This window comes from Trachemys scripta, chromosome 9 (assembly GCF_013100865.1).
Source record: "Trachemys scripta elegans isolate TJP31775 chromosome 9, CAS_Tse_1.0, whole genome shotgun sequence".
Taxonomy (NCBI): Eukaryota; Metazoa; Chordata; order Testudines; family Emydidae; genus Trachemys; species Trachemys scripta.
Window position 1 is genome coordinate 73,126,596 of NC_048306.1, and position 27,559 is coordinate 73,154,154.

Below are 27,559 nucleotides of genomic sequence, written 5' to 3' on the forward strand. Positions count from 1 at the left end.
TCCTGGGTTGCCCCTTAAATTCAAAAAGTGATCTTGGGCGTAAAAAGGTTGGAGACCACTGGTCTAGGTAATACTTAGTGCTGCCTTGAGTGCAGGGGACTGGACTAGAAGACCTCTTGAGGTCCCTTCCAGTTCTGTGATTCTGTGATATTGTAGGAAAGCTCCATTGGGAGGGGACTTGGAGAAGGGAGAAGTAGAGCTCCATATGAAAACACATGTGACACAAGCCGTACATTGATAGAATTAAAGACCCTCCCCCTCTCAAAGAGTAACCCTAATAAATGAGCATACTCCAAAGTAATGGGCAAATCTGGTAACACACATGTATTTGGAAGACTGACATTTTTGTTTCTTCACCGGAGAGGAACAATATGCTCAGACTTACTTATTTGAATCAACTATTTCCAACTGTGTTGCTATATAAACTGAGGCCCAGATCATGCACCACAGTGCAGCTACACAGTACTAGACTCCCTGTGGAAAATAACCCTAACGAGGGGTTATCTAGACCAGAGAAGATCATCATGGCATATGGGGATCACAGGGGGTGTAGAGCTACATTAACCATGTGCAAGTCTTTGTTTCCCTCTTATGGTTGGACAGGTTTATGGGTCTGCTACTATGTGTCAAGCAGTATAGGGTCCTGCTTTTAGATCCAGAGGTCCCAAATTCAGTCCTTGCAGATGACCCATCCTGGGACACTGTTACAAATAATGTACTGCATGGGGATCTCAACTGCTGTGGATCTCTGAGGCTCAGGACAAGTTTCCACATTGTGGCTTCTAAGTCACCACCTGCTGATGCTGGTATAGAGGAGATGGCTGGTGTGTTGAATTTTGAAATGACAAAAACAGGGACAAATTTTCCATGAAAATATTTGCAACCAACTCTATTGGGGAGTCCATATACCCCCATAACTCCTAGCTGCTGCATCAGCCCCATAGTACTGTTGGCAGAATCATAGCTGAGAATCTGGGCCTGAATATTTCCTCACTCTATACGTTTGAATAATGTCACTAGTATGAATGTGGCTGAGAGGGGTTGCTTCAGACATAACTGTTCTCAGTAATCTGAATGCCTTCTTTGCCCATACTGAATTATAAAATGAGATATTAAAAAATAATCTGGTTTTAGTTTTTTTATTTTAGGAAGTCTTATAAAACAATGTAAACCCAAAATTAAGAAAAGGAAACCCCCCTTTTTTTCCTTTTCATACACATAATAACAATAAAATCATAGCGCAAACCCTCAGCAGGTTAGGATGCAATGTATTTAGATTAATAAATTAACAAAAGTAACATTTTTAATAATGCAAGCTCAGCCAGGAAAAGCAGGCAAGCAGGACTAAATTCCTCTTGTTAATACTTCAACATTACTGAAGTATCTTATCTAGTTAGCCACAAAACTTGAGGTACTTAAAGCTGCACCTGTAATAGCACTAATTATCCAGTTGATCACAAGAGTTCTCAGCTGATTGATTATGTTCTTCTGTAATGAGAATAGATGATACCTCCAATTACACCTGATTTGCTTTACTTTTGATAAATTATGCCACTTGATCAGCATTATAAAAAATATACACATAACTCTGGTGTTTAAAACTACATTTACATAAGCACAGAAGGGAGAATTCTGCATATAGAAGCCTGTGCTTTTCCAAGTAAAATGAAGTAAAACCATCTGAAGGTTTGCCTGGAACATCGTTGTCTTCTCCTGATAATTCTAAAGAATTATTAGGGTAAGACATAATTTGTAGAATGAAAGATTCAATAGGGACAGACAGAACTTGTTTTCTACGGGCCATGAAAAATAAAAAGGCTGTATTGCAGAGATGATGTGGTTACATTCCAGAAATCAGAGGGGATTTCCCAGGTATCCCAGAACTTAATGCAGAAATTTTTAGGTGAATTTAACAAAAAATTTAGGCAATGAAAAATATTAAAATGTATTTCAGGAAATTCTCAGTATTACAGTTTTTCCTTCATAGATGAACACGTTTTCATAAGTCTCTACAGTATCTTGCAGTGTTTCCAGATTTAATGTGTATTAGGTATATTTTCAAGACCCTCAAACACTTTTCCCAATGTGTCCAAACACAAGTACAGTGGTAGTCCAAGTCCATGTGCAAGTTCAGTGGGAAAGCATCTTGCATATTGGAGAACCTCTTCTTTATTGATTTTATATACAACTATGTATAAGAAAGTAACAAACAAAAAACAAGTCCTAGACTGCTACATCACTGTCTTCCCATTCTCAACACTTATGTCACAATATTCTGTACCTCTCATTTGCATATCTGTGTTTAAATTTCTAAGAGCTATATTCTTCACATATAATATAAAATTGTTCCATTTTGTCATTAATCTGATAAATAAGAAGCTCATATGAAACAGCTTCTGCCTTGTCAACAGATCAGTTTTTACCACCTTCTTAGGCTTAATCTCTTTTCACAACCAAGGGCAATTACAATCTATTTAAAAAACAACACCTTGTAATCCAATGTACTGATGAAAAATCAGGTGGAAAATACAATGTTTACTTAGCTAGTAATTTATTATTCCATTTTATTTCTATAACATTTGACTAGATAATTTCGTTTGTTAGGAGATCACCAATTATCATGTCAAATTGCCACTCTCATTCCTAGTCTAGCAGCACACATCAAGGTCCAATATTTGAACAATAATAAGTAGAATAAGTTCTCTTATTAGTACAGTTTTTATGGTTAACATTCTACTGTATGTCCACTAGCAGATCCTACACCACAGTGAAAAGCTTTTGACTGTCTATCATTAAAGCAATTAAGCATTTAATTCAAATTTCCATCTCTTTGAGAAATTGAAAATGCATGGATAGAATTAAAGGGACCAAATAACACTGTCTGAAATATTGAAACTGGATGAGAGAACAAGACAAGACTGAATATTGGAAGAGCTGTTGGAGATGGTTTAGGTACTTTATATAAGTAGGCATTAAATTACATGTATTATTGGTTGCTGATTGCTAGAGTTTGGTCTGGGCTGCAAAGTTTGGATCTGGATCAGAACTTTCCCAAAGTTCAGGGATGTGTGGACCTGGGGTTTTAGTTCTGGCCCATTTCTATATTAGACATATTATTACATATGCAATGACAACCTATCAGGAATTAAGGTATCTACAATTGGAAAATCTATAAGCATATTGATAATTAAGGGCAGGATCTAACTCCCATTAAAGTCAATAGAAGGACTCTTATTGACTTTACTGGGAACTGGATCAGGACCTAAAAAGGGGGAGGAATATGCAAGTGGGGAGGATACGCCCACTTACATCAATGTTACATTTGACACTGCGTATCTAGAACAGAAGGATCTATCTCCTAGTATTATTATTCCTTAGTGACACTGGGAGGCATCCTCTAGAATTTGATCCATTTCAACATTTCAAAGTTTGTGGACTAAACAAGCACAATTAAACTAACTACTAACATAAATAAGAGAAGAATCTTTCCAGATAGTGAAATGTTTCTTTTGACCTAACATTTCTGGTTACGAGAAGATCTATCAGCTATTTAACAGCAAATGGAGTAAAATCAGGAAGGCAGATGGAAACATTATATTCTGGTCTCCACATTTGACAGTTTTGTGGCCAAAAATTAAAAAAAAAATTTAAACAATTACCTGGGTCTGTAGCAGACATCAACGAGCCAAAAAATAAACAGTCCGTGAAGTGAAAATCCCCTCCTTTTAACTGGCCAACATGTAGCATGGCCTTCACAAAGCCATACATTATCAACCTGTCAGAGAAAAGAAAGACAGAGATGCAGACATAGTATTCCACTTTTACTCTCTTCATTTCACAACACTAAATAGTTTCCTATTTAAACCACTAGGTTGTCTTCTGCATCTTCTTTTAAATACACTTATTGTATGAGTACTGAACACAAATTGTTGCTGTCATATAAATCGACTTCTGTTTCAGCTGTTGAAATATTGTATCAAAATTGTCTAGACATTTGAAGAGCAAAAACCTTTTACTGAATATTAGCAATTTATTCACCTGCTGACAGATGACAATACATTTAGCCATTTATTTTACAAAAATAAAATAAAGTAATCTAAAGAAGAGATGATCAAAAGTAATCTGTCAAACATTATAGAGTCTTCACACAAACATAGTGACATGAGTGGCTATGTTGACTTGTTCTGATGTTCTTAAATTGATTGTTTTCTCAGAGTGTGTGTGTGTGTGTGTGTGTTTAATGCTTCTAGTATAGACTGAGTTAAAACAGCAAGTTAGTCATCACAATGAGATGGATATTTAACACTCCCCCCAAAAAATCAGTCAACAAGTCAAGTTTTAAAATGTGGTGCTAAAGGACTGCCAGTTTCACAAAAAAACATTAAGGCCTTGTTTACACTACAGAGTTTTGTCGACAAAAGAGTGAATACATTCACTCTGCGATGCAACTTTTGGCGGTGAAAATGCCCTGTTTTGGCAACAAAATAAAGCCATCCTGACGAGAGACATAAGGCTTTTTGCATAAAATTTGTGCTGACAAAGTGCCAGTGTAGACAACACACTTGATTTTATCGCTTTAATTGGCCTCCAGGAGGTGTCCCACAATTCCCCTCTTGACCACTCTGGTCAGCAGTTTGAACTACATTCACCCATCCCCCTTCGAAGCCCCGGGCCGGGAATTTTTGAAATTCCATTTCCTGTTGGCTCAGCCTGGAGAGGTCTCATCGCATTTTCCCAGGTGACCAGGGCAGCTTATCTCAGCAAATGTTCACCCACTTGGACCACTGTGGAGTTGCTGGATCTGCTCAGTACATGGGGAGAGGAGGCTGTACAGTCCCAGCTGCGCTTGAGCCATAGGAATTTTGATACCTATGGGCAGGTTTATTGAGGCTTATGTGAAAAGGGCTATGATCGGGACACACTGAAGTGCAAAGATAAAAGCGCTGAGGCAGGTGTACCATAAGGCGAAGGAGGCAAACGATCGCTCCGGTGCTGCACCTAAGACCTGCTGGTTCTATAAGGAGCTGGATGCTATCCTCGGTGGCAACGCCACCTCCACTGCCAAGAGCCCCATGGATACTTTGGCAGGTCTGGAAGCAGTGGAAAGAGGACCTAACCTGGAGGACAAAGTCATTGATGAAGAGGTGGAATTAGATGATGATGTGGCACTCCCAGCGGGGTCGTCCAGTGGGGCAGGCAGCCAGGAACTGTTCACCACTTCGGAGGTGTCTAGCCAGTCTCAGCAGTTGCTCCCTGGAGAGCAAGAAGCAGGAGAGGAGACACCTGGTAGTGGCTGGTTTGTGTAGTGCAGAGGTGGGTTCAAGGTATAGAAATGTACAAGGCTGGCTGTGTTTCTGTGTGCGGGACATTCCCCTGTGCAGCTAATCAGTATGGTGGAACAGGGTGTTGATGCATGCCGAGATCTCACCGGAATCCTCCAGAGAGATCCCTAGGAAAGTTTCCTGGAGGTATTCGGCAATCCTCTGCCGAAGGTTCTTTGGCAGAGCTACCTTGTTCCTTCCCCCATTGTAGGAAACTTTCCCGCGCCATTCGGCAATCACTTGTGCAGGGACCAAAGCGGCACACAGGCAGGCAGCATAGAGACCGGGGGGAAGCCACAAGCATGGAGTAGATGTGCCCTTGCTTTCCTGCTTACCCTCAACAGTGAGATATCTGCTACAATGACCCCAGCCTGTGGAAAAGTGTGGGAGAATTTTAGAATTTTCCCCCTAGTTGGCTGCAATGCAACACTTGCAGAGTGCTCTTTTCCCCATGTAGAGTGCCCCAGCCAACACACACCATGCTTTGGATACTCACCAAGATGTGAGCTTGCCAAAGATCAGTTAGAAAGTGATTGTTATGTTACCAGAGGTGTATTTTACTGAAATGTTTCAATACTGTGCGTGAACTAGACAATCATGCTTTTCTGCATTGTTCCTTGTGCTTTGGCACATGTGGCCTTGAGTAACACCCCCCACACACACACACACCGGCCAAGTGTCTCCGCCAAATAAGAAAGCGCCCAAGATGGAGCAAAGAAGACATGTTCCGCGAGGTACTGTACTTCTCCAATGCACAGAAAAGGGAATGCAAGGAGTGGAGGGAAGCCAAAAGGCAGGACAGAAAAGAAAATCAGGAGTTTGTTAAGGATGCTACTGAGCGGATGATTAAAGTCATTGCGGAGCAAATGCAGATGCAGAAGAACTTAATAATGCTGACTGAGCAGATGTGTGCCTGCCTTCCCCTATAGCATATTCAGAACTCTTTTCCAGCCCCCCCCCCCCCAAAAAAAAAAAAACCTCCTCCTGCAAAGTCCTTTCTGCTTTACGGGACTTCTCGGTTTCCCCTTCACTCCACTCCCTTGGACAACTTTCAAAATGATAGCTGAACCTACACACAGCTCTGAAAGTCTGCCCTTCCCTGGTAACTCCTTTCCCATCAAGCGTCTTTGTCTCTGTGTGTTGTTTCTTGTGCAGTAATAATAATAATGATTTGTTTCCTACAAATTGAGATAGCAGGCACTACCAGTACATACATAGGCAGTTTAATAATTTGCTTACTGGAATGTATGGCCCCAAATTTCACCATTGCTTCCTAGGAAAACTACATGTAATGTAACATTGCAGCACCAATCATAGAGATATATATTACTGGTTCTCATTTTCAAAGTGTTGCCTCAAAGTTGCCCTGATTCCAGTTGCCCCCCTCTGGGCCCCTCTGATAGCCCTGGTATCTGACTGCTCAAAATCAGCAGCCAAGCAGTCTTCCTCAACACTCCACCCCTGAGCAAATCTTTCACCCTTAGCTTCACAGAGATTATACAGATTTGACCATGGGAATATTATTCTCACTGAGGTCTAACCTGCCATAAAGGCATCACCAGCGCGCCTTTAATCTGCTAAAGACACATTACACTGTCATCCGGCACCTACTCCGACTGTTGTTGAACCACTCCTTACTGCTGTCCAGGTTTCCTGTGTAAGGTTTCATGAGTCATGGCTGTAAGGGTCTCCCAGGTCTCCCATGGCTCTAAGGGTCACCAGGTCTCCCAGGTTCACTATGGGCATTTCAACATCCCCCACTATAATCTTCTGGTCTAGAAAGAAAGTCCCCATTTGTAATTTTCTATACATGCTGGTGTTCCCGAAGATGCGTGCATCATGCACCTTCCTGGACCACTTTACGTTGATGTCAGTGAAATGCCCACAGTGATCCACAAGTGCCTGCAACACCATGGAGAAGTACCCCTTCCTATTGATGTACTCCATTGCAAGGTGGTCTGGTGCTAAAATTGGAACATGCTTGCCATCTATCACCCCTCCACAAAGCTGTCCACTATGTTATGCAAATTTCCCAGATTCACGGTACTTTGTAGCAGGATGCAATTAATTGCCCTGCACACTTGCCTTAATTTAAACTCAATGGTCCACTTCCCAACTCCAAATTAATTTGCGACTGATCAGTAGCAGTCTGGAGTCACCAGCTTCCACACAGCAATCACCACGTCCACGCTTTTCCACTAACAGGGCAGCTCTCATTCTGGTGTCCTTGTTCCACACACAGTTCCAGGAAGGTTGCTGTCTGCATCCAAAAGTTCTGTAGCCACTGCTCATCATCCCAGACCTGCATAACGATGCGATCCCACCACTCAGTGCTTTTTCCTGAGCCTAAAAGTGATGGTACACAGTCTGCAGCTGTTGCGTGAGTGTCAAAATAAATCTAAAGTTGCTCCTATCCATATCACACAGCATGTCAGGGAACTGGGAGTCTTCTTCAGTTAGGAACTTCGTGATTAACTGCACTGCCATCGGCGATGTCTTCATGAGACTTATTAGAGCATAGGAGAGCAGTACGGTATCCATCCTTTCACACAGAGATGGCGGGGTGAACAGCAAACAAGGACCACTGTAAAATGCCGCGAAAGAAAGCCAGAAGCCCATGGAATGCTGGGACAGAAAACAATGCATCATGGGACATTGAGTCCAGTCACAAGATGCACCATGATCTGCTCTGCCTTCCCACCTAGCGGCAGAAGGTGTCAAGCTGGACTGTAGGATAGGTACCCACAGGGCATTTCTCACACTGTGGGTGATAGTGCCCCATCTGTGGACGAGCTCTGCCGACAGAGGGAGCGAGTGTGAACATGCAATATTGATTTTTATTAAAACGTTTTTGAGTGTTGACATGACTTTTGTCAACAAAACTCTGTAGTGTAGACAAGGCCTAACATTGGATTGTGTACTGAAGGGCTTGACTACATGGGGAAGCTATTGTGAAATAAGCAAGGGTATGAATTTAAAGCACAATAGCTCTTCCACACTAGCTTCCTGTGTGGATACTTTATTACACACTAAGTACCTTTGTGCTGTTCATCTTAATCGACTTTGGTCTGGAAGTTATATTCCAAAGTAGTTTCAGATAAACCACACAAAGACACTCTGAGTGCAGAATAAGAGTGTCCGCATGGGGAGCTAGTGTGGAACATCTAGTCAGCTATACCTATTCCAGACTATTTCTCTGCGTAGACAAGCCCTAAGTAGTAATGAGATAAAAGACACATAATTTAACTCTGCATTTGAAGTAATCCTGAAATGAGCTCACTTGATAATAAGAACTGTAGTTAATTATTCTGTTTTTCCATATACTTCCAATACATCTAATATTACAAATAATTGGTTTGGTACTGCCTCCTTAAATATGGGTGGCACACAATGATGTCAGTGGCAGCTGTGTCCTTATCCAAGGCCAGAACTGGATTCATTATATATAGAGATATGAATACCAACAATTTTTTAGAAAATATTTAGATAACCACACTCACCTGGATATATGACATATACTGGCCAAATATTGCTCTCATCAACACACACTAAACTCCACTAAGGGCATGGCTACACTTGAGAGTTAGAGCGCATTAAAGAAGCCCCGTGCGCTCTAACTCATGACGTGTCCACACTGGCAAAGTACGTAGAGTGCCCGTACTCCACGGCTAGAGTGCTCCTGGTACTCCACCTCGGCGAGTGGAATAATGTTTGATGCGCTCCCGCTGGAGTGCCGCAGCACCAGTGTGGACGCCCTGGTCTGTTAAGGCGCACTGATCGGCCTCCAGAAGTGTCCCACAATGCTTGTTCTAGCCACTGTGGTCATCACTTTGAACTCTACTGCCCTGCCCTCAGGTGACCAACTGTCAGACCTGCCCTTTAAGTTCTCTGGGAATTTTGAAAATCCCCTTCCTGTTTGCTCAGCCAGGTGTGGAGTGCTCTCAGCGAATCTTTCCAGGTGACCATGCCTCCACGCACCAGGTGATCCCCAGTATGGAGCAATGGAGAGGTGCTGGACCTCATCAGTGTTTGGGGGGAGGAAGCTGTCCAGTCCCAGTTGCGCTCCAGCTGTAGGAATTACAATACCTTCGGGCAGCTATCAAGGGACATGATGGAAAGGGGCCATGACCATGATGCACTGCAGTGCAGGGTTAAAGTAAAGGAGCTGCGGAATGTCTACGGCAAAGCCTGAGAGGCAAACTGCCGCTCTGGTGGTGCCCCCACGAGCTGCCATTTCTACAAAGAGCTGGACGTGATATTTGGGGGAGACCCCACCTCCACTCCGAGGACCACCATGGACACTTCAGAGACCAGTTCAGCAAGGCAGGAGGAGGAGAAGGAAAGCAGGAGCGAGGGTGCTGAGGAAGAGAAGACACCCCGGAATCCCTAGATGCATGCAGCCAGGAGCTGTTCCCAAGCCAGGAGGAAGGTAGACAGTCGCGGTGGCCGATGTTTGGGGAAGGACAAACACCAGAGGGGGTGCCCGGTAAGCGGCTTTTTATTTTGGGAAGGAAGTTATTTGGTGCGGGTTCTTGGGGCAAGGAGGGTTAGGACTGAATGCATGCCTAGATGTGGAATAGGGTGTTGATGTGCTCTCTCACATTGTGATCGGCCTCAGTGATCTCTTCAAAGGTCTCATCCAGAACTTGGGCAATGTGCTTGTGCAGGTTTCTTGGGAGAGCCACTGTGATCCTTGTCCCAGTCAGGCTAACATGTCTGCACCACTGTGCCGTGAGGGGCGGGAGGATCCATTTCGGCACACAGGCAAGCTGCATATGGGCCAGGGTGGAAGCCGCATTTCAGTAGAAGACCCTCCCTTGCTTCCCAGGTCACCTTCAGCAGTGAGATATCTTCTAGGATGACCCCTTGTGGAAAATGTGGGGACAGTGTTCAATATAGAGGCCCCCTGCAGCTGTTGTCTCTCCCCAAGGCAAATTATGCTATTGTGTAGGCTGTGCTTGCCCTTAAGTACAGGGGAATCATTGCTCTGTCTGGTGTGAACAATGCTGCCTCTGTTAAGTGTTGCATTTTGCCTTTACAGATGCAACCTTGAGATCTCAGCTGTTCGTGTTATCACCAGCCGAAAGACTCCAAAGAATTAGGAAGAGGCCACGTAGAAGCAAAGAAGACATGCTGCATGAAGTAATGCAGCAGCCCCTTAATGAGAATCTAAAAGTGCAAGAGTGGAGGGAGAATGAAGGGAGGATCCGCCACCAGAATGAGGAGTGCTGGCACAAAAGTGCGGAGCTCTGGCAGCAAAGCACGGATCCATAGGCACTGACTCCATGGGTGCTCCAGGGTTGGAGCACCCATGGGGAAAAATTGGTGGGTGCTCTGCATTCACCGGCAGCTCCTGCCCCAGCTCACCTCCGCTCCTCCCCTGAGTGCGCTGCTGCGTCCTGCTTCTCCCTCTCCCTCCCTCCCAGCACTTGCACTGCGAAACAGCTGTTTTGCACGGCAAGCCTGAGAGGGAGGAGGAGGAACGTGGCGCCCTTGGGGGAGGAGGTGGGGACAGAGTGGGGATTTGGGGAGGGGTCCAATAGTGACAGGGAGGGGCGGAGTTAGGGTAGGGACTTTGGGGCAGCGGTGGAGTCGTGGCGGGGGCGCGAGCACCCACCGGCGCAGAAAAAAGTTGGCACCTGTGCACAGTATGTGAAAAAAGTCCCGGCTTGGAGCTTCCTGAACAGGTCAGTGTTCCGAAAGATGCGTGTGTCATGCACCTTTCTAGGCCAGCCTGCGTTAATGTCAATGAAACGACCATGGTGATCCACAAGCGCCCGGAGAACCATAGAGAAATACCCCTTCCGATTAACGTACTCGGAAGCTAGGTGGGCTGGTGCCAGAATTGGAATATGCGTCCCATCTGTCGCCCCTCCGCTGTTAGGGAAACCCATTTGTGCAAAGCCAGCCACAATGTCCTGCATGTTACCCAGAGTCACGGTTCTTCTGAGCAGGATGCGATTAATGGCCCTGCAAACTTGCATCAACATGATTTGAACGGTCGACTTTCCCACTCCAAACTGGTTAGCGACCTATCAATAGCTATCTGGAGTTGCCAGCTTCCAGATTGCAATAGCCACCATCTGCTTCTCCACCATCAGGGCAGCTCTCAATCTTGTGTCCTTGTTCCGCAGGATGGGGGCGAGCGCCTCACACAGTCCCATGAAAGTGGCTTTTCTCATCCGAAAGTTCTGTAGCCACTGCTCGTCATCCCTTGCAGGACGATGTGATCCCACCATTCAGTGCTTGTTTCCCGAGCCCCAAAGTGGCATTCCACGGTGGTGAGCATGTCCATGAATGCCACAAGCAATCTCGTGTCTTATGCATTACATGAGTCGATATCATCGTCTGAGTAGTTTGGGCTCCATTCCCGCAGACCGAATGGGAAGACAGCGTGCAGTACAAAAAACGTTGAAGGATTGCGCCAAATGTTGGTGGAAGCACAGGGATTGCTGGGATGCAAACTGATGCATCACGGGGCATTGGGACCCAGAATGCCCTGGACCATCCACCCCGTTTCCACAAGCCATAGTGCCAGAATGGGAAGAGGTGCTCTGTGGGATAGGTGCCCATAATGCACCGCTCCCAGTGCCACTGCAAGTGATGTAAACGTGGCCATGCTAATGCGTTTGCAGCTGTTAGTGTAGATAGATTGCAGCGCTTTCCCTACTGCACTCTACGAAGGCTGGCTAAACTCAAAGCGCTCTACATTTGCAAGCGTAGCCATGCCCTAAAGTGACATACACAGAAGATCAGAATGGCAGCTTAAGCAGTACTGAAAACATTTAGCCTAATAGTTAATTAAAATTGTTCTTAGATCCTTTATCAAGCTGTAGTTTCTCTAAAACACATTAAGTCTATTAAATGAAGATTGTTCTTGAAGCAGGCAGATGCATTACTGCAGAAGTCCTCAATTGCCCAGCAGAGTTGTGCATGTATTTGTATAGACTACCTAGCAGATAGTTAACCCAAAATTGTTCTCACACAGTTTATCCAGCTGTGGTTATTGTTGATGAATAATTTCTATTTCCCCAAGTAGTGAAGAATCGGACTTTGGAATGAAGTGAGCCTTTCTTCTCCCCAGACACACCCTGCTCCAGAGGATGGGGCTTTTCACAAAGGAGTGTGGTGCTGCTGTCGTGATGTGAAAATGTCTCACACCATAGCTGTAATTCCATGTAACAATTGCAAGTATTGACCTGCTTGCAGTGATGACTGGAGATACCAAAGTTCAGTGAAGAACCTCATTGTTGTTTTTGGTTTAAGTGAAGTTTTAGCTGATTGGCTAAATTAAGTGTTTCAGTATTGTTTAAATACTGAGTGTATCTGCCTTTCTGGTCTTTGGTATCAATTCTAATAGAGCACTGAATATTTTCAATGCTTGTCAATTCAGTGCTTGCAAAAGATAGCAGACTGATGAGACAGAGCTGTATACTGACATCTTTTATCCAAAGAACAGATCAGAAGCTGCCATGAGGCTCTACAAATGTGCCTCAAACATTACCTGGAGGTATCACCTATAGGAGTGAGATCATACCACCGTTCTGGATTTTCAAAGGTACCTAAGAAAGAAAGGAATCCAATGCCAACTTGACTTCAGTGAAAATTTAGTACTTATCTCACTTTCAGACCTTTGCAAATCGCAGTTAAAAAAAATGGAGATATCCCATCCCCTAGAACTGGAAGGGACCTTGAAAAGGTCATTGAGTCCATCCCCTTGCCTTCACTAGCAGGACCATATACTGATTTTGCCCCAGATCCCTAAGTGGCCTCCTCAAGGATTGAACTCACAACCCTGTGTTTAGGGGGCCAATGCTCAAACCACTGAGCTATCCCTCCCCCCTAATTTTTTTGCAGTATTTGTCTGCATGACCATTCAGTTCTTGGCCCTCTGCTTAGACCAGAAATAATGCGGCCAATTAGTGCCAACAGTGGTGGGGTTTCCAGAGATGTGGACACATGACTGGAAACAGGATAGAGACTAGCAAACATAAATAACATTTGTCTTTGCCGTCTTTAAAAAAACATATTCACACTTAAGTTATGCTAAATATCATTAAAATGATGGCTTAAACCAACAAAACATGTATGAAGGCAGAGACTCAAGGTTTCAAATATATGCAAGCACACACAGGATGTGACCCTCCTAGGAGTGAAATTATAGATTTATGTGAACCCCAGGAAGTTACTCTTCTAAGTCAGGCACTCATATAAGCATGCACACACTTAGACATGCACGTGGGCCTTACTTTTCAAATTCCAAAATCCTCAGTGAATTAACCTCCAAAGCATGACAGGTTGGGCATATATATTCCTGTAGGTACATAGAATAAACTATATGGTAAAGCCTATGGGGCAGATCCTCAACTTGTATAGTTACAGTGAAAAATATGGAGCGACCCAATTCATACCAGCTGAGGCTCTCTCTCTTTATTTTAAATAAATAGGAAAATGAAATGTTATGTTCGCTATGTTTACGTCACCATCTATATTTTGGGTCATTAATACATTTCAGAAAAACAATGTTACGTTTTAGGTGATTGTGTCACTGTTTATTGCTTGGTGAACACAATTTAAAGGGTCTTTTGGGATACAGCTTTAAAGGGCCTGATTCTACTCCAATTAGAGACAATTAAAATTGTATCATTTACTTCAGTGGGAGCAGGATTAAGACCAAACTAACCATTTCAGTAAGACAACATAGAGTGAATTAAATTTAAAAACACTGACTTTCATCTCTCATATAGAGGTAGCATATTTTAATGAAGATCATATCTTAATGAAGGTCATTTCTTAATAGAGATACCATAAGAAATGTAAAAAAGTATAACAGTTGGCTACAGATGTTTTAAAGAACATTTAAATGAAACTGGTTCCTTTCTATTTCATTTAGGGTTTTCTAGACAGCTCAACAGGCAGTGTTTTTGTCATCTTTTCTGCCTTAAAAATGTTAAAATGCCCTCTATATATACAAGATAAACCAAAAACCCACATGGGCAAATTCTCATCTGGTGTAATTGTCATCAGTGGAGCTATGACCATTCACACCAGGAGAAGATCTGCCCCCAGGAAATAATTTATACATTTGCAGCACAATATAAAATAGATTTATACAAATAAAATTTGAAAATAGAAGTACACACACGTGAATGTACGTGAATTTATTTCTCTGGAAATATGACAGGCTGAGTATGTTATTTGTTTAGTTTGTTTTATTTACATTTGAAATGACATTGTATTTATTATATTGCATAGTGAGGCAGATTCTAATCTCAGTTACACAAACATACCCATGGTAGTTCCATTTAAATCAGCTGCAGTTGGCAGATTCTGAAGTCAGAGTAAACCCAGAATAATTCCACTCAAAATCATTGGAGTTACTCCAGGTTTCCATTAGTGTAACTGAGATCAGAATCTGCCCCTCTGTTTTCTTGCTCATCAATTCTTCTTAGCTGAAAATGTCAGCCTACCTGTATCATTTTATACAGTTACATGTAGAGGTTATTATGTGAAAACCATTGATTGTCCCAAGCCAACAGAGGACACTTTGCAAGGATGCAATTTATCTCTGAGCAATGTTAATAATGGGTTTCTTGAAAGTATTAGTTAATGAGCTAGTACAAACACTTCCATTCCACAACAAAGAATATATTTGTAAGTTGGATCTGGCTGGATATTTGAGTTCCCAACCACAGTGATATCATACAGTACTGCACATCAGGAGTGCTTTTTAATGGAAATCCAGTGAGGAAAGCACACCTTTGTGACAGCTTGCCATTAATCCTGGGAAATGGCCTGCACTGAGGTTGCTATTGCTTTTATAAGGTGAAAAGGGTTGAGGTGTGAGAAAAAGGGAGTCATATTGATTTGATGGGTGATACCATTTCAGTTTATAGGTACGGGAGTTTCTAGGGAATTCATATCCCACTCTATGTTAGCAAATCAAATAGTTTTCATCATCTTGCAACAATCCATTTAGTGTTTGATAAATAGAATTATTAAAGAATCAGCTATAAAACGGTAAATAAATGTAAATGGGCAGTTATTTTGAGTTTCTTCCGGACTCTCTATGGCCCACCGGGGTACAATTTCAGATCAAAATACAGGTTGTTGACACAACACAACTCTCATGGATTTGTAACTGGTTAAAAGATAGGAAATAAAGGGTAGGAATAAATGGTCAGTTTTCAGAATGGAGAGAGGTAAATAGTGGTGTCCCCCAGGCGTCTCTACTGGGACCAGTCCTATTCAACATATTTTTAAATTATCTGGAAAAAGCGGCAAACAGTGAGATGGCAAAATTTGCAGATGATACAAAACTACTGAAGATAGTTAAGTCCCAGGCAGACTGCGAAGAGCTACAAAACGATCTCTCACTACTGGGTGATTGGGCAACAAAATGACAGATGAAATTCAATGTTGATAAATACAAAGTAATGCACATTGGAAAACATAATCCCAACTATATATATAAAATGATGAGGGTCTAAATTATCTGTTTAGGGAAAGGGGACCATAAAAGCTCTTTAAGAGACATGATGCTATCCGGAGACTCTCTGCCAACATTGATCTAAGGTAGAGTCATTTTCTGGGAAACTGCCAGCTTTAGTACCAAGCATTTCCAGTGCTGAACAGCAATTAGACCATGTGATAAATGAAAGTGGGGATAGCTCCCTTTTATGGACACCCAGCCAGCCAGTTAGCTATAAAATCCCTGTTAGTAGCTGTTCTCTACTTGCTTTACCTGTAAAGGGTTAAAAAAGCCCATAGGTAAAAGGAAGGGAGTGGGCACCTCACCAAAAGAGCCAATGGGAGGGCTAGAACTTTTTAGAATTGGGAAAAAACCTTCCCTTTGTCTGTCTGTGGTTGTTCTCTCTGGAGAGGAGACACAGAGCAGTAATGTTGTAAGCAGCTTGCATCAGGTATGAAAAATCATCAAATCATATCTAGAACTACTTATTTGAAACCCCACATATGTAAGTAGATCAGGAAATATCTAGGAAGATGTGATTAGGTTTAAAGACTAGTGGCTGGCTCACTACAAAAAGTAATTTTTCCTCTGTTGACATTCACATTTTCTTGTCAACTGTTGGGAATGGGCAACGTCTACCCTGATTGAATTGGCCTCATTAGCACTACAAAAAGTAATTTTCCCTCTGTTGATATTCACCCCTTCTTGTCAACTGTTGAGAATAGGCCACTTCCACCTTGATTGCATTGGCCTTGTTAGCACTGACCCCCCGCTTGGCAAGGCAACTCCCATCTTTTCATGTGCTGTAATATATATACTGCCTACTGTATTTTCCACTCCATGCATATGATGAAGTGGGTTTTAGCCCATGAAAGCTTATGCCCAAATAAATTTGTTTGTCTCTAAGGTGCCACAAGGACTCCTTGTTGTTTTTGCTGATACAGACTAATACGGCTACCTCTCTGAAATCTTTTATTTCTTTAAGGCTTGTGGACTCCTTTGTTCTAACCCCAAATGCTTTTGTTTGCTTGTAACCTTTAAACTGGATCTCAAGAAAGTTATTTTAATGCTTAATCCTTATAAGTGGTTCTTTTTAAAATCTAGCAATAGTTTTTAGATGTACTTTCTTTCTTTTTATTTTTAATGAAATTTACCTTTTTTAAGAACAGGATTGCGTTTTTTGTGTCCTAAGAGGTTTGTGCATATTGTTTAATTAGCTGGTGGCAACAGCTGATTTCCTTTGTTTTCTTTCTCAGCTCTTCCCCGGAGGGGGGAGGTGAAAGGGCTTGAGGGTACCCCACAGGGAGGAATTCCCAAGAGCGCCTTCCTGGGTTCAAAGGGGTTTTCTGCATATGGGCGGTGGCAGCATCTACCCATCTAAGGTCAGAGAGAAGCTGTAACCTTGGGAGTTCAATACCAGCCTGGAGTGGCCAATATTAATTTTTAGAATCTTCGCAGGCCCCCACCTTCTGCACTCAAAGTGCCAGAGTGGGGAATTAGCCTTGACAGACCATATGGAATCTGTACAGAAATAAATAAAATAAAATAAAATAAAACATAAAACACACAAAATTACTTAACCAAAATAATCTTTGCCCCAAAGTACACTGAGAACACTGGAGAATCAAACAAGGAATTCTGGATGGTGCTGATTCTGAATCCCAGATCATGGGAAAACTCATCCTTAAACTCCTGAATCTGGACCCATGTATGTGGAAAAGAGGGAAAAGATCATCTTATATGAAAATCAAGATGAGGATAATAAAGGCAGTGCTATTATTGTTATTCTATTTGACATATATGACAGGGAGAGAATTCTGAATGCAGCTAAAGCTACAGGGGAAAATATCTACAAAAGCCCTACGGTATTTTTCCCTGACCTGAGTTCTCTCTTGTAGGCATGATGGAAATAATTTAAACATCCTGACTGGGCATATGAAGAAACAACGATATTATTTTAAATATATTATCAATTATCTATGAAAGAAAATTTACTTAGGTTACAAGCTCTTTGGGGCAAGGTCCACATTTACCTCTGTGTCTGGACAGCACCTAGCACAAGAGGTTCCAATTGGAGCTGTGTAGCAATGAGATTTTCCTTCCGATGACAAATTTCAAGATTTAGAATAAAAAATTGGTCTGAAGCAGAATGAAAAACCAAACATCTCAACAGTTTTTGCAGGAAGGAAAAATGTTAAAAATTCCATTTAGGAAGAACTGAACAAGACTTTTTTCAGATTGCAATCATTTTGTCATGCAGGAATCTATGGAACTGGTTATTCCATGTAGCCAGATGCTTGCGGAGTCTGGGACACTTGCCTAGTGGCTGCCTGGCAGGAAATCAGGCAGCAAGGGAGGGCACCCTTCCTGGTTTCTGTTAAAAGTTTTGATGGCATTGACATATTAATTATTATTATTATTATTTGCATTACTATAGCAGCTAAGAACCCTAATCATGGAGAGGGCCCCATTGTGCTAGGCACGGTACAGACACCGAACAAAAAGATGTCCCTGCCCCAAAAAGCATAAAATCTAGGTATCAGAGAAAAGACAACAGGTAGATAGGGACAGATGGGGGAGTACACGGGTTAGCATGATAGGCAGTGGCAACCATGCATCAGTGACCTAATCATTGTCAAGTGTTTTGAAGGCTACCTGGTAAAGGATAGTTTTAAGGAGGAACTGGAAGGAGGATACTGAGGTAGCTTTGCGGATGTTTATGGGGACAATCTCCCAAGTGTGAGGGACAGCTGGGAGAAAGCATGAAGGCTCTTATTTGAAACTTTAACAAGTGGGCAATGGAGGCTGATGTCATGGGCTGAGCAGAAGCAGTCGATAATGAATGAATAAATGAGAGGTGATAGGTAGGGTAGGGACTGACAGTGAAGGGCCTTGAAAGTGAAGACAAGCAGCTTATGTTTGATATAATAGAGAAGAGGGAGCCAGTGGTGGGATCTAAAGAGAAGGGTGACATAGTCAAAGCAACAGTCTAGGTGAATGATCCTTGCAGTTTCATTCTGAGGGATATGAACAGGGCAAGACTGCATTTGTCAAGGTCAGAGAAAAGGATGCTGCAGCTATCGAGATGTGAGATGATGAGAGCTGTGCGGATAGATAGGAAAGGCCAAATCTTAGAGACGTAGATTTCTTTCTTCTTTCTTGCTGCAGAAAGAATCAGCAAGATTTAGACATAGCCTGGATGTGAGAACCTAGAGAGAGTTAGGGTGACCAGATGTCCCGATTTTATAGGGACAGTCCCGATTTCTGGGTCTTTTCCTTCTATTACTCCTTATTACCGGCTCCTATTACCTCCCACCCCCTGTCCCGATTTTTCACACTTGCTGTCTGGTCATCCTAGAGAGAGGTCTTAGGTGAAGATGATGCCCAGGTTACAGGCCTGAGTGATAGGCAGTGACAAGTCACACTGCACACAGGAGAGAGTCGGAGGGGCATCAGGGTCCAGCTGCTCAATATTATGATGCACGTGCTTTGCTTCTTCTTCAACATTAGTCACTTTCGAGAGACCTGCTTTTCAATCAGGTTTCTCGCTCATCAGAACACTGTTCTGTTGGAAAATTTTTGACCAGCTTCACTTCTATGATTGGGGCCCTTTAGACATGACCATAATATAAATAAATTATCTAGCATAATAATTCTGCTAAAACCATGCTGGAAAAGAGCTTTACAACCTGTCAGTCTAGCTCCCCTGAATTCTCAGAAGAAGAAAACTAATAAGCTTATCTCATGACTTAACTACTGCCTCAATCAAGAAATGTTTTGGTTTTCATTTCTCCTATTTATCAGGTACCTTGCCCGCTCTGCTCTATGACCAGGTTTGCAGTGTATCCTGTACTGAAACGTTTTCCTCCATTTCCTTTTATAATTGGTTTAGCTGTGTGCCAATAGTGGAATACACATTGAAAATCAGCGGAATTTTTGTGGGGCCACTAGGTAGCAGGATGTATTGGATAGTTGAGTATTGTTTAATATTTGAACTATTTCACAGAAGAAAAAATTGTGTTACATTCTTTTTTCTTTTTTTAGGGCAAAAATTTCTGTTAAATCTTACCAATGACTTAGTGATTCAAACCATACTTAATTTTTGTGATTGTACTCTATTTCACTCTTGATCTTAATGTGATCGGTTATGTTCCTTTGCCTAAAAACGAATTTATAATATTAAAGAAAAATTGATATCTGTGCACATATTTCTCAACCTATTGTCCTAAATATTTGAGTGGGGTTTTACCCCTAACGAGCTGCAGACATTTAGAGGGTTGATTTTCAAAGTCAAAGGCACAAAGGGCATTTAGGCACTTGATTACCATTGGGAGTCAATGGAAGTTGAATGCCTAATTTCTGGTTTTGCCTTTGAAAATCTCACGGTTATTATTTGTTTTAATTTAATTATTTATAGGGTGTCCAACACTATAGCATCCTGGCTCTAAATGAAGTGCAATTCATTAGTCCAGACAGAAGATGAGAAAGGTGTGGATGTCTGAACACACAAGGCAAGGCTGCAACATCTTACCATTGCTTACTGCAGCTGAAGAAAAGCAGCGTAAAACATTGCTTCTACAGGTGAATCCAAGAGCAGTTTGGGGTCCAGAAGGACCCCCTAAGATTGCAAACCTGTGCCGAAAGGCAGTGGAAAATAATTGGCAATGGTGGAGGTGTGGTCTCCATTAAAGAATAGGTCACAACCCATCAGATGATCTAGGTGTTCTTCCTGCTACCATCATCACCTCGGCTTCTCTGGATTAAGCCTCAGACTGCTCACTCTCATCCAAGTTTCTGTCTCAGACAGGCGCTTGGAAAGCAAAGAAACTGCCCCCAAACTGCGCTGCCTGATTCGAATGAAAGAGAAAGAAAAATGTCAGCAAATGTACTAATGGCATTGTTGTTCAGAAAGTCTCACCAGTGGCCTCACATACACATTGAACTAGAGGGTGAAAAAATGGAACCCTGAGGGACCTCATGGAAGAGTGAGGGAGGAAGGGGGACATGAGAAATTACCCATCACGGCCCTCTCAGTGGAACACATGCTTCACACAGTACAGACATTACAAAAGAAATATCAGTGTTTCTGCCCTGTCACATTTTTAAATACAGCCTCTGGAGGGATAGCAGTTCTCTCTGACATTTGACACAGGCTGTTAATGTGAACACACAGATTTTCAGGGCTTGCATAACAAGCCTTAGGTACATGTGAGGTGAAACTAAGCGCACTAAATCCTACAAATCTGCCCTAGTAAAAATTTGCTCCAATGATGCAGTCAGGTGGGAAAATGTGCTGTTGAGTCTTGCCTGCTAAGATAGCTGGGCCAGATCCTCAGCTGGAATAAACTGGCATAGCTCCATCTGACCCTCAATGTCTAAAGAGAGACAGGAAAAAAGATACGACAATGAATACAAAAAAATTACACACATTTATATTGTGGTTCAGAAGATGCCCTTGATTAGTAGCTGATTACCAGGCAAGCTACAGGGAAAAGTAATTAAATAGAATGGAAGCCGTCCTCAATTTAAAGTCACAGGGGATGTAACTAAAATTTAATAGAAGCCACTGCTTCTAAATGAAGATCTACAGCATACACACTGTATGATCTATGTAGACATCCAAATCTATCTGATGATGGTGAGTCAACTACAGATGTTTCTCCATTTTTGTTATTTAGAAACACATACTTCTACTGAACCTCATTGTTAATAATGTTTTTATTGCATTAAAAGGTTCAAAAAACATAGTTCCTGATTTTAAAATGTTTGTATGAATGTGCTCTTTAGCATGACTGAGACTCGTAACTTAAATCTTACTTGCCAGATCTGTTTTCTAATCCACAGAGCATTTTTCATTTCTTTTTTAATTCCCTAAAGAATCTCTCTGCACCTAGACATGATTATCTTGTAGCCTGCAGCCAACTGAAGGTGGCAGCAGATTGAAAGCATGGAAGTAAAAGATACAAAAATATTGAACAGTTCCATTTATTTCTTTCCACGGTGAATAGTCAAATTAATAAAACTACTATGGAAAAAGTATAAGAAGGTTGATTTTATTCCTTCTGTGTGTCAGGTTACTTAGAGATTGACTGATTATTTATCTCACAACACTAATAAAAGGAGTTATTAGTCAGAATTAAGAATATGTCACAAAATGTAAATAGCAAAGATGAAAATGAAATATCCATTTCCTTGCCCCGATTCTACCATTTCAACCTTATCAGTATATTATTTAAAAAATGTCTATATAGAGAGAAATGTTTCAAATGATCTGTTTTGGTTACAATTAAATGACTGATTAGTTCAACATGCTCTGTCTAGCTAGTATGTGCTTCTTCTTGTCATCCTTCAAATCAGCGTTGGCACCCAAAAAGGTATTTTCATGGGCTTTCCTTTTAAATACAGCCATAAAAGAAATGTTTATTAACTAAGCAAATACAGAAAAATCCACTGAAATGCCTCAGACAACAATAAACTGATAATACACTTACTCTGAACTATTCCTTACAAATCCCATATGCAAAAAATCCCTTTGGCAGTACAAATATCTGTAGTACAGAAAAGAATGTGATTTCACACATCCTTTTGTATTACCCAAAACACTTTACAAGCATCTTTAGTACTGGCATAAGCCAGAACCATTCAACAGTTGAGTTTCAGGACTCCACACATGGATTCTAGAAGCTTAGTTCCCGAATACAAGCCTCAAGGGGCACAGAAATGCTTGTGGAATAAGCAATGTGGTGTGAGAGACACTAAGCACTGGTGCCATGGAAGAAACCCATTTGCTCAGCATTATCCACCAAGGCAAGGAAAATATCTGCTACCAAGATTCCCCTCTCACCACAGGAACTTTCTCATTTCCCTGGGGATGCTTGAGCCTCGCTGTGCCCCAGGCCCCACCCCATTTCACCCCTGCCCCATGTGTCTGTGGTCAGTCACCGGGGGGTGGGGCAGAGGGCTCCACGCGCTGCCCTCACCTGCAGGCATCGTCCCCCACAGTTCCCATTGGCCGGGAATGGGGAACCGTTGCCAATGGGAGCTTTGGGGGAGGTACCTGCAGGTGAGGGCAGCGCGCAGAGCCCTCTGCCCCCCCCACAGGGGCCGCAGGGATGTGGTGACAGTGGCTTCCAGGAGTGGCGTGGGGCCAGGGCAGGCAGGGAGCCTGATTTAGCCCCGCTGTGCACTGCTGCTACCCTGGAGCCATTCAAGGTAAGTGGCGCCAGGCCGGAGCCCGCACCCCGAACCCCTCCTGCACCCCGCATCCCAACGCCCTGCCCTGAGCCCCCTCCTACACCCTGTCCCCCTCCTGCACCCCAACCCCCTGCCCTGAGCCCCCTCCTGCACTCCACACCTCCTCCTGCTCCCCAACCCTTTGCCTTGAGCCCCTTCCTGCACACTGCACCCCATCCCACACCACGCACTCCCTTCTGCACTCCAACCCCCTGCCCCAGCCCCACATTCATGGCCCTGCATGCAATTTCCCCACCCAGATGTGACCCTCTGGCCAAAAAGTTTGCCCACCCCTGACCTAGATAGATGGTAATGAGCTAAAGCATAAGGTCCATATATGGCTGCGACCTTTAACATAGAGGATGCATTAAAACAGGTTGGCATAGGAGGTTTCCTAAGTTCATACCCTTTTAAACACCACAACTTAGAAAGAACCGAAATAACCACTTAGGACAGAAATAACAAATATGATACCTAATCACAAGAGGCCATGGTAACAAATTGATGTATATGATAATAAGTTGAGATCATTGATAGGAAAAAGACACTCCAACATTGGTAAGGTGAGGAAATAGAAATAAGGAAAAGGGGGAAAATCCTCTACTGAATATGCATCAAACATAGTGGTGTCAGCGTAACATATTATAAAAGTGCCATCTCAGCCTAGGGGCAGTAGGAGAGAGAGATGTAGTCCTTGGGAGGTGCCAGAATAATGACCAATAGTGATGATGGGGAAGGTGATGAGGAAGATGATGGCTAAAATTTCAGGCTGTTCTACAGGAGATGGTGTGAGTATATGGGTGTGAAGATGTACATTCTGTAGTATCTCTGTCTATCTAAGTTGGGTGTTTGTAACTGTGCTAAATGTACTAATAAGCTGTATTTGTAAATATAAAAGAGTTCCTATAGTATAAGTGTTGCAACTGTGTACATCAGGGTTCCCAACTATATAATAATTTGAATAATACTGGGCCTGATCTTGGGGCAAGAACGTGGCAACCCTCAAAGTGATAACTGGGGATTCTTAAGTAACCAATATAATTAATATATAATCTAAAAGTCAGGCAACATGCCTGCCGCTGAACAGCAGATCCGCGGCAGGCAGGAGGCCCTGGGAGGGAGGGGAGAAGCTGAATGCCCGGGCCCACTGGTGGGTGCTGAGTACCCCCTTTTTTTTTCTCATGGGTGCTCCAGCCCCAGAGCACCTACTCCTCTCATTACCTCCAGAGAGGAGGAGAAGGAAGCCCCCCTTCCTCTCCCATGGAGCAAGAAGTTGGTAAGTGTGGAGAAGAGGCACAGGAAGGAGAAATACATCTCCATCCTAGCAACAGGAGGGATGTAGGAATGGAGTGAGAAAGAGGAAATAGAAAGGTTACTTATCAGCAACAGTGGCCCTTCAGGTATGTCAGCTCTGCAGGTTTACTTTCTGACATGATCATGTGCACATGGCACTGCTGGCCCACAACTTTCTGGGAAGCTGTGGCCATTCAGGATGATCCAAACGCCAGATGAAGAGATACTAAGTTTGGATGGAGACAGTGAGTTTTGGGTCTATTGATAATAGCCCTATGACTTCTATAACAGTGTAGGAGGTCTGAATACCAATCTGACATGCCAGAGGGGGTTCTGCAAGATAGTAATCTGTTAGTGTTTAATACCATTTTGCAAGGCACAAAGTATTGGAGAATCAGACCTTAAGGTTTTCTCATTCCTTAGTCAAGAAAACTCCATTGTGACTTCAATAAGAGCTGAAGGTGCTTAGCACCTAATACAAGGTTGGACTCAGAATCTGGATATGCAGATGAATTTCTGGGTTCTCAGAAAAACACTTTATGATTCTTTTGAAGCTCATCCATCCATCATCACTTATATTTAAGAAGTCTGATAGAATTTTGCTCAAGAAAAATGAGTAATTGTTACACTTCAAAAAGAATTACCTTGGTTATTACATTGTTACATGTATGACCATGGAAAATAACAGTTACAACATATGAGCATTTTGGACTCACTCACCCCTAATATCGCAACGTATAGTTCTGTTAAATACTGTCAAAGACTTTGTAGAAATAACTAAGATATAGGTCACACCTCTTTGCTTAACACAGTCTGTTCTTTCTAATACACTGTCACTTTGCCATAGATAATGAATACTGTTATTATTCTGATGCTTTCTTCAAACAAATTTTTAGCAGCTTATACGGGTTTTACAGTTATAGTTTTTCCTCTGTAAATCACTCTAGTTATTGTGTTGCATATCCTGGCCTTGATCAATCTTTTATAGAAAGAGAGGGGAATGGAAAAACCATTATAGGCTTCTATACAGAAGAATTTTGTGATGCGGTGAAATCATGCAGCACTTTGTTACATGGGTTTGACACAAGTTTAGGCCACTCAAATATGTTGTATTTTCTTCCTCACATAGCAGTCTCTGTCTAAGGCAACTGGTTTCACTTTTGAAAGCTGCAACTCATTTCCTCCATTCACTATTGCCTCAATTTTCATCATGTCTCAGGAGGGTAGAGAGGTGTGTGTACGGGTGTTGGGAAGTCAGTGAATTATACTGAGGTCATTAAACACAGCTGGAAATCCCTGAATACACTGGGCTCCCACTGACTCAGGTTGTTTTTCTATCAGTCCTTAATATACTATTGTTTCACCACATTTTGGATTAACGAGATGGAAACCAATTCACCACAGCTTACAAGTACAGTATTGTTTAATGCATATTTGATATTCCTCTAATGAATACAACACAGCTTCAAGATCATTGTGTTCCTGGGCTCAATTTAAATCAGAGGCAATATACGGTATGTACATAAAAACCTGAATCTCTTTGCAATGAAAAATATGCACTTGATCTTTTAGTGCTGACAAAAATCTCCTAATTACTGAGGCACATGAGACATGAAACATTGTCAAATGTCGAATGTCCAAAATATAGCGCCATTGAATATTTCATCTTGCTGCAAAGGGTTTGAACTTTAAATCAAGGTCTACCTGCTTGCGTATTAGTTATAAAGAGAACCTCCAACAAAGACTCTAGCAGATTGATAACCTAGTGGAATACATTTTAAAAAAAGCAAGCAAACTGTGATGCTGGCATTCCATTAAAAATTGATAAAATCTACAAATCTAGATACAATTGTGAGTGCATCCAGATACAACAATGATGGAGGGATGCTTTAGAAATGCATATAGTAATTAATAAATATTGATTTTGCAAATGAAAAGGGATTGAGAAAGTTACTGCAGACATGGAGAGACTTTCATATGAAGAGAGACTGAAGATATCAGGACTGACTAATTTAAAGAGGAGATAATGGGAAGGGACATGAAAGAATGATACAAAATAATCAATGGTAGAGAGCACATAGAGTTGGGCGCTGCTGTCTACCCTTTCTCATAGTACAAGAGCAACGTGACAGCCAATTAAACTGAAAGGCAACACATTGAAACCTGACAAAAAGAAGTGCAACGTACTACAAATGGCTAATTAATCTATAGAAAACTCATTGCCACACGGTATCGAGGACATTGGAGCAGGATTAAAAAAAAAAAGATTACACATGCGTATGTATCATGAGACTATCCACAGGCTTGTTAGAAAATACTTCTGGGTTAAAAAAACAAAACAACCAGAAAACAATGAGAGGGGAAATTTCACTATTTTTTTTTCAATTTTTCATTTTCAAAAATTTGAAATTCAAAAGTCAGTCAAAATTTGAAAAAATTCAACTTGCTCTACTGGAAAGTTTTACAAAAATTTAAGGCAGAAGGCAACTGCTAGCTCACTGCGATTAGAAAGAAACTTCCCATATGGGCAGGTTGTCTCATTATTATCCAATACAGGCCTTCTTGCACTTTCTTCTGAAACACATTGTACTGGCCACTGCCAGAGACAGGATATTGAATTGGTCTGTATTGGGCGAGGGTAGTGCTGTAATCAAATACTAAGTGTTATTCCCCTGCAATGCATCTTCTTTTAAACAACTATTTATTATGGGTCAGATGTGACTGTATAAAATTATTACATATTATATAGACACAGTGTTTAAGGCTTGTACCTGTGATTATAGCTATTATAATTGTATTGCAATTTTTGCTACTTTAAAAAAATAGTTTTAATTCTGTAAAGAAAGTCCTCCTAATAACCTAATAACCTTTATATAGTGAATATTTGAATTCAATACCAACTAGTTAATAGATACATTAGCAGATGATAGCCTGTTGTAATACAATGGTACAACACACTTTCATAAGCAGGCAGCATTGTTGAATGGTTAGAGCCCAGTTGGGCCATCCAGGACTCTCTGTTTCTATTTCTGGCCTTGTAACTCACTATGGGTGGGATCCACAATGATACTTAGATGCCTAACTAAGGTCCACAAAATTCCAGTCTGGTTGTTGCCTAACTCTGTAGGTACCTAAGGTTTTTCCTATGGGCATGATGCCATGTACTCTGTTGTCTCATGATAGGTGTGCAGATGCCTATTTCCTGTCTAAGGCCCAGAGCAATTCACAAATCAGGAATGCC

At 42.0% G+C, this 27,559-nt stretch overlaps 1 protein-coding gene across 1 annotated transcript in view; it reads right to left on the reverse strand.

The window, feature by feature from the left end:
- SLC9A9 (solute carrier family 9 member A9) overlaps positions 1 to 27,559 on the reverse strand; it is a 332,485-nt gene that overhangs the window by 224,592 nt on the left and 80,334 nt on the right. The window contains exon 5 of the mRNA XM_034781731.1: positions 3,660 to 3,775. Within this exon, the coding sequence (XP_034637622.1) occupies positions 3,660 to 3,775 (116 nt within the window). The remainder of the gene's footprint in view (positions 1 to 3,659; positions 3,776 to 27,559) is intronic.